This window comes from Geospiza fortis, unplaced genomic scaffold (assembly GCF_000277835.1).
Source record: "Geospiza fortis unplaced genomic scaffold, GeoFor_1.0 scaffold78, whole genome shotgun sequence".
Lineage (NCBI taxonomy): Eukaryota > Metazoa > Chordata > Aves > Passeriformes > Thraupidae > Geospiza > Geospiza fortis.
In genome coordinates, this window is record NW_005054339.1 from 632,615 (window position 1) to 640,496 (window position 7,882).

The following is a 7,882-nucleotide window of genomic DNA, read 5'->3' on the forward strand; positions in this document are numbered from 1 at the left end:
CTGTCGGGGGAGATGGGCCGAGTGAGCTCCTCCGCGCTGGGGAGCTGCGGGGATGAGGCACTGTGTCTGCCATTGCTCGTGGACTCCAGGGAAGAGCTCTGGGAGCCTGCAAACAAGGAGATGGGGCAGGTGAGAAATGCGACCTCAGAGAAAAACCTGCGGGCTAAGAGGCAACAGTGGAAAGGAAGGTGGAAATGTCTTGGGGATACGGCAGAGTGAGCTCTAAACACAGACTTGATGGAATACAGGGAATGCTGCCCCAGACACTCCAGTAGGAAAGCACATGTGCAAGCCCCACACAGTACCCACAAGCCCCTACCTGAGGCAGCTGTCCGACGGTCTTCATTGCCCTTTGGCTTCCCAGTGGTCCGTATGGCAAAAATCCGACCGTCACTGGTCCGGATATATGTCCCTGGAACAGAGGCAGGACAACTTCATTCAACAACTTCAGTACAACTCCAGCCTCAGCTCAGAACTTGGATCTATGAGTCTGCAAGTTTCCTTGGGCAAGAATAGGACAGCAGTGCTGCATAGGCCCAGTGGAGGGCTTTTAACCCCTTCCTCACCCTCCCCTTTCACCCTTTCAGTTTTCCTAGACTGGAGATCCCCCCCTCCCAGTGTGCTGCCAGTGGGAAATGTGGAACTTCATACTTGAAGCAGTTTGCTCTGGGAGAACCAGGAAGTGTGTGGCTGCCTCAGGACTTGCAGCGAGTGTTGTGAGACGGAAGAATTGAGCCACAAAGTTCAGTTCCTCTCAGGGACAGGAGCAGCCCCAGCTGCAACAGCCAGGCAGCATCAGCATGCCCAGAACATGGGCTGCAACAGAGGCACTGCAAACTCAAGACCTCCTTCCCTTCTCGTTTCTTTTTTTCTCAAGGGATTGATTCATGTCTTTACATCATTTTCTTTGCTAATTAGCACTGGCTAGGACCCTATCCACAGGTCTTAGCAGGACAGAATTACCTTTTGTCCCTCGGATGATGTGGATGCTCTCGCCAGCACTGATTCTAGCTTGTACATCAGTGGATGTATTTGTACCCGGAATCACAATATCTGGCAGTGGGGAAAGAAACAGCATAGTGCCTATTAAACTACATGCCAGCCACAGCCAGGAGAGGGCAGGTGCACCACCAACCCCATTTTTTGCCGTGCAGGTGTCTCTCCTGTGTGCTGTGCTATAAGCAAGCCCTGGGTTTATTTCTACACAGCACAAGAAGGCAGTAGAGGCTCCAAGGAAGCTAAAGCCATGCTGTCCTGGCACAGCATCTCCAGAACCACCAGCGACAGTACTGCACGTGCTATCAGGGAAAGTTCACTCCCAACAACCCACCAGGTCCATGGTTCTTATATACCTGCAGGGAAAGTCCTCCAGGCACAGAGGAACCACTCAAATGCAGAGAGACAGTATCTTTGCCTCTGATGCCCATTTGCCCACAGCCCACATGGGCATCTACAACTCACCCTGATCCTCAGTTCACCATGGGCATCATGACCCAACCCACTTTGAGCAGTAGCAACTCACCCGTGGTGGTAACAATCTTCTGCACAAAGACACCAGCTCGCTGTAGATAGTTGATGGGAAAGTTGACAGCAGGGTTGGAACTTGAGGTTGATCCTGCACCACCCATGGGGACATGCCGGGGCATCATTGGAATGGGGGTGGACTGAACTGGGCGGACACTTGCCACTGGTTTGTCCTCACCCTTGAGGGCTGGTCGCCTAGTGAGAGAGGAGGGAGGAGAGTGCAGCACCTGCCCCACAGTGATAAGCATCATCTTCCCCTTCATTTCATGGCTACAGCGTGGGGAGAAGGGAAGGGGCAGGTGCTCACCAGTTCCTCTGGCTAAAGGCAGGGATGCTCGTCAGACTCTGATCACTGGCTGGGTAATACTGTGCGTAGGACGGCCGGGTGTAGGGGACGGATGCTCGCTTTTCCTCCTCATAGCTCTTCTTGGCTGCTTTCTTCTCTGCCTTGGTCAGCTTGTGCTCCTTCCGGTCGATCAGCAGTGACTCGTGCTGAAAAGGCTCCTGCAACCCCACAGCACCGCGGTTCTGGCACCCACGCACCACAAGAGGGAACCAGCACACCCCCAATGGCAGCGCCCGCTCTTGCCACAGCCTGTCTCCTTCTCAGGCTGGCAGAGCTGGCCATGGCAAAGCACGAATGGGGGCACCGCTGTGGATGTGACCAAGGCTCATCTTGAAGGGTGACAGCCAGTTAATGCCATCACCTGCCCAGCCAAGGCCATCACTTACCACGAGCACACAGCAAAACCCAGGAGCTTTGGCCAGGCTAAGAGCACATTTATGGAGCTCGCCACGATGTCACACAGCCCCCAGAGCCCCACAGCACCTGGCATAGGCCCACTCTGCAGCACCACCCTGCCAGTGACACTCCTGACAGCACAGGCCAGTGCTGCCTGTCCCAGCTTTGGTTTAAAGTCACCCCAGAAAAGAGCTGGCAGCAAGCTGGGATATTCCACTGCCACCTTCACGTTCAGCACAAAGTTGAAGAAAGGGGTGCTGACAACCTGCCCCCAAACCTGTACAGGACAGAGGTGTTTCTAGATGAGAGAAGATATCATAGGGAAGGGCAGGGATCTTTGGGTCTCTAGAGAATTTTCTGCCTATTGCAGCCAGCACCTAGGTGCATCCTTCTTGCCACCATAGCCCCATCACACTGCCAGACTCCTCCAGACCCACTCCTGCCTGTGCAGGGCAGTGCCAGCAAAGAAACAGGCTGGTCTTACCTTGGTGATGAGGTGAGGATACTTGAGACAGGCTAATTGTAGAACAGACTCCTTCATCTTGCTCGGATTGAGGGAGAGCTGAGCAGGGTCAGATTCTTCTTCCACAAAATGCAGCAGGTTCTCCACCTCCCGTCGAGTGAAGTTCAGCACTGGGTTCAGATCATCCACCACCCGATCTGGAAAAGAGAGTGAATGGAGTGAGCAGACAAGGAAAGAGATCAGCACTGCTTGCCTGTTGTCCTTCCTACGCTTCTGTCCTAATGCAGCTGCCTCCCTGCAATCTACACAATCCCCAGAAATATTCTGTAAATGTCAGGGCAAGGAGAAAAATCATCATGTTCAGAGCTGAGCCTGTTTGACCAAGTCAGGCTGACAAGTGCCTGTGTTCCAGAGTGCACAGCAAAGCTTTGCAGGTCACCAAGCTCCTGACAAACAGGAACACAAAACTAATTATGGATAGTGTCCCATCTCACGTAACAAGGCTGCAAACATACTCATCCTGGGACAGAACTGCAGCCACATCAGTATGTGTTCTCCCACAAATCCCACCAAAAAGGCTCAAATTAATAACTATGTACTAAAGTGGGAAGCTCAGAAAAGTAGTCACATTCCCTCGCTCACAAGAGCATGAATGTTTTCCTTGAACATTCCCTCCTGCACACAGGTCAAATGGGAGCACATGGAGAAAACACCTCTATCCAGGACTCTCCTGGGAGCCAGGCCAGCTGCCAGGGGACTCCACCTCAAGTGCACAACAGCAAACTGAGCTGATCATGCTGGGCTGCTGCCTCTGGAATTTTGAGCAAAGAAGGACACAGAGCTCTCTTTGGGTCACCACAACCCTCAGCTGCACATTCTGTGAGAGCAGCTTGACAACTGGAACAAGCCAGCACAAAAGATACTTATGCTACAAAGGTAGGTCAGAACCACAATGAATTAATTATTCTTGGCACCTAAGCAAGCACTAACAGTCAAAGGTGTCAATATATGCTTTAATTTAGCTATTTTCCCTCTCTTACTGCAGGAAAACGGAGATACAGAGCTATTTAAGTAGTAACACCCAGTTTAAGATGAGCGATATCCAGGCAGAGGGGAAAACAGGATGAGCAACCCCCTGTATCTCCAGTCTGTTGCAGTAACCAGAAGAGGAGCAGGGGAAGTAAATGGCACAGCAGTGGACTGGGACCACAGCCTTGCTGCAGGATGCTGGCTCTATCACCATGAATTTCTTACAGGATCCCATGTCACTGCCAACTCAAACATTAAACATAACTCTGGGATGGTGCCTGTCACCTCTTTGTCTGTTTTTCAACCTTGAAAAAAGAAGTTACAAAACCCACAGAAACAGGACTCACAGGAGCTAAGAGGAGTGAAAGCTGAGAGTGGAACGTTGTGTTCATCCACACTCACCTGACATGCCCTGCTTGGAGATCTGGCGGTCATAGATCTTCTTCTCCAGGGTGTAATCAGACACCAGTCTGTAGATGTGGCACGGCTTCTTCTGCCCGTAGCGGTACACCCGGCACACGGCCTGGGCATCGTGGCACGGGTTCCAGGAGGCATCAAACACCACCACTCTGTTTGCTCCAATGAGGTTCACACCCAAACACCCAGCACTGGAAAATTAAGGCAAATTTCAAACTGCTGCCCTGGTCAATTTTCAAAACTTCTAGGCAGGCACAACCATCACAGCCAAGAGTCCATTAAAGGGTCTATGGAAAGTTTCTTCCAAGCAAACTTTAAACCCAAGTTTGGTTTCCAAGACTGTTAAGCTGTTGCAGAGGCCTAAGGCTGAAATCCTACATCCCTAAGGAATTCAGAAGCAGATGGCACTATCATACCATGGAGAGCACATTACAAAGGAAGTTAAGAACTGAAAACCCATGAATGCATCCAGAACATCAGTATGAGTCCTCTCCCGTGCCCTTCTGCTGCAGCCAACTCACCGTGTGGACAAAAGGAAGAGCCAAACAGAGGCGTTGCTGGGATCATTGAACTGGTTAATCAGCCGTTCCCTTTCCGAGGCAGAGGTGCTGCCATCCAGTCCTGAGAAAGGAATTAAAGATACATGTAAAAGCTCTGTAGGTTTGGGGGATTTCTATCAGAACAAACCCACTTTCCAAATACTGAGCTTTGAAACTGGTTCCAAACCAATTCAAGCCGCACTCCAGTATCTCAACTGGACCACTCTGTATCTGTAATATGCCCAAAAAGGCAGGTACAATGCAGCCAGCCAGGTTGGGACTTGATCAACTGAAAGATCAAGTAAACATTACTCAAGTTTGTCAAGGCCAAGCCTAGGAGCACTACAACACATCTAGCCCTTTAAGGCTCTGCTTTAGGCAAGGTGGATAGCAAGCAGGAACAAGAGGAACAAAGGCCTCATGTATGCAGGAAGCTCCAGGAATCAAGAGAAAGCAAAATTGTAAAGGCTTTGGCAAGCCCCCAGAAACTAGACCTGAGCACAGAGTGCTGGTGTTAAGGAGTGCAGGGGGTGTCACGTCTCTGTTCCTGAGCAGCAGCTTGCCTCTGGCAGCTCTGCAAAAATCAGGAACACCATATCCATCACTCTTCTCAGTCCTGGCCTGCAAAGTAGCCACACAAAGCAACAATCCATAGCAGAAAAAGAGTTAAAGCTGGGGAATAAGGGAGAGGAATTCACAGCTTTGAGCAAGTGAAAGCATTCCACAGTGATTCTGGTTTTGGAAGCAAGATCTAGCAAATAGCCAACAGGAAGCAAAAAGTATCTTTTGCAACTTAAAAAAAGCAGTAGTGTGTAAGTGAGATGTCAAAGATATCTAACATCTTCTAAGTAAGATGTCAAAAGAGGATTTGGAAATTGCTGCTTAGCTGCTATCCAACTGACATTGTCTTCCACAACCACTAAAGTAAGAGCAGTCTTAAAGAGGTTCATCGGAAGAATGCTTCAGCAGAACATTTTCACACCCAAAGACAACTATAAGAAGATGGTGGGCAACTTTCAGGAATTAGTCCTTCACATGATCAAAGAGTGTCACAACAAAAGAGAGGAGGACTGGATGTACTCACTGTAGTAGTTGATGTTTCGGACCCAGTTATGAACTCCTCCATCTGAGCCTGGAGGACTCGGCATCAGTCTCTTTGCCAAAAACTCTTCAATGACAGATAAGGTGGACAAGCTCTGGCTGCAAAACCAAGATCTCTGTTCAGGAAAAAGTCCCCCAGCAGCAGAAGTGGAGTATCAGAACCGTTCCCCAACCATGACAGTGCTGATGGTTGTCAAACCCTGTTTGTGCAGCACACCCATCACCAGTAAATGCGACAGTGGCAGAAGTATAAAATCCACAGATAAAAATCCACATTAACACAACAAAGGAGAAAAGGGGAACTGCCACACCATTCATCCTTTGTAAAAACCTCCTAGTACCAGGAGGGATCCAACTACTCCAGTATTGAATGACTGTAGGATCAGTTGGTGATACTTTGCTTACCTGAAGACCAAGATCTTGTCTCCAAGCTTCACACTTTCCTCAATTAGGTGGAAAAGTAACACCATCTTGGGTGAGTTCTCCAGGACTCCCGTCTGGTAATCACACAAGATGTCTTTGGCCTACCAAGAAACGGGAGACTATTACAGGTGGAGTTGCTCATTCCCTGTTTAGTTCAACAACCCTGTCTCAAGGTGAGAGAAATAAATCATGGCAATGAGGTTATTTACATCCAGTTGCTTGAGGTGACCATGCTACTCCCAACTACTGCTGCTACCTCCCATTCCAGAAGCTCCAAATGACAAACTTCTTCCATGAATGACTGTCCTCTCAACCTCCCATGACTTTTTCATCTCCAGAGCTTTCCTCCATCCTTCTAGATTTACCACCCTCTTATTTAGATCAAACTTCACTCTAACACCTTTATTTAGAATAACAAAGACCACAGCCTTTTTGGTCAGATGAGAACAATGACATAAGAGTGCTGCCTGCACTTCTACTTCCTGAGAGTCACAAACCCCTCCTAGCACCATGCAGATCTGCTTATCAAGATGCTCTGTGGTAAAGAGAACATAGGAGAAGCCCAGAACTCAAACAGAAGAGTCTTCTCTTCGCTCTGCTTCAGAAAACTGTCCAGTCTTTCAGACTCCCCAAATGAAGAGTTTTCCAGCAGTGACACTCACCCACTCATAAGTTACGACCTGATTTGCTCTCTCCTGGAAAGGGTTGAAGCCAACACTCTGGAGGAACTTGCTATTAGTAGCTTCTCCAACTGGTGATGCCAAAGCATTACTTTCTGTTTTAACTTTAATTCCCTGAGGCTGGCAGCGGGAATTAGTGCTTGCTGTGCTAAGGTCATCCACATCCAAATCCTGCTCGTTTGCCAGATTCTCCTTTTGCAGAGCTTCATACAACACATCTGGATGGTTCCAGATCTGAAGGGATAAAGAAAGGAAGTGGTTAGACCTGCACTGGTCTGCTGCTTGCCAATGATTGTGACCTGAAAGCTCCCACAGCTATTCAAAGGAAAGAACTAATACTTCTTCTGGCTCTCATATCTTTAAACGTGTCCAATTGTTTCCTTGAGGACAAACCAGGAGGTCACTGTGCACCCCACACAGCACAAAGGCAGAGAAAGCTGTCTGATTGCACTAAGCAGACACAGTTATGCAGTTTAATGTATCAGCCCAGATTGTTTCAGCTGATGCCAGCAGGTTTCTTGCACAGTTTGAAAGAGACATTTAACATCCCTGCATCCCAGTTCTGAAAGCAAAGATAACAATACTGTTGAACCACTGCAGAGCACTCTGGGTAGAGATGATGTCCCTGGCCAACCACACTTTTACCTCCTCTTTTGACTTATATTCCCCTTTCCCCAACAGATTAGAATCTTTCTTTGCACCTTCTGTCAAAACATACCTTACAACAGACACAGAAAGCTTTGAGTGGGTTCAGCCCCAGCCAGCCACTGTTGCCTGCATCTCGGAAGCGGTTCATGAACTCCGTGTAGAGGGCCCGCTGGATCTTGGACAGACGTACCAGAATGACGTGCTCTTCCTTAGATGGGAGCTGAACCTTCAGCACGTTGTGGCCTCGCCTGTGGAGGAAAAAAGAAGAGTGAGATAAATATAGGGGAAGGGAATTTCCCATTATGGTCTCCCTGTG

The 7,882-nt window shown here is 49.0% G+C and overlaps 1 protein-coding gene across 1 annotated transcript in view; it reads right to left on the minus strand.

Moving 5' to 3' along the window:
* Positions 1-7,882, minus strand: part of RAD54L2 (RAD54 like 2) — a 43,855-nt gene that overhangs the window by 1,942 nt on the left and 34,031 nt on the right. Inside the window, 12 exon segments of the mRNA XM_031058153.1 lie at positions 1-106; positions 320-412; positions 964-1,053; positions 1,523-1,719; positions 1,832-2,028; positions 2,751-2,926; positions 4,161-4,366; positions 4,697-4,796; positions 5,799-5,914; positions 6,221-6,339; positions 6,901-7,152; positions 7,637-7,814. The exon segment at positions 1-106 is cut by the window's left edge and continues 18 nt beyond it. Coding sequence (XP_030914013.1) covers positions 1-106; positions 320-412; positions 964-1,053; positions 1,523-1,719; positions 1,832-2,028; positions 2,751-2,926; positions 4,161-4,366; positions 4,697-4,796; positions 5,799-5,914; positions 6,221-6,339; positions 6,901-7,152; positions 7,637-7,814 — 1,830 coding nt within the window.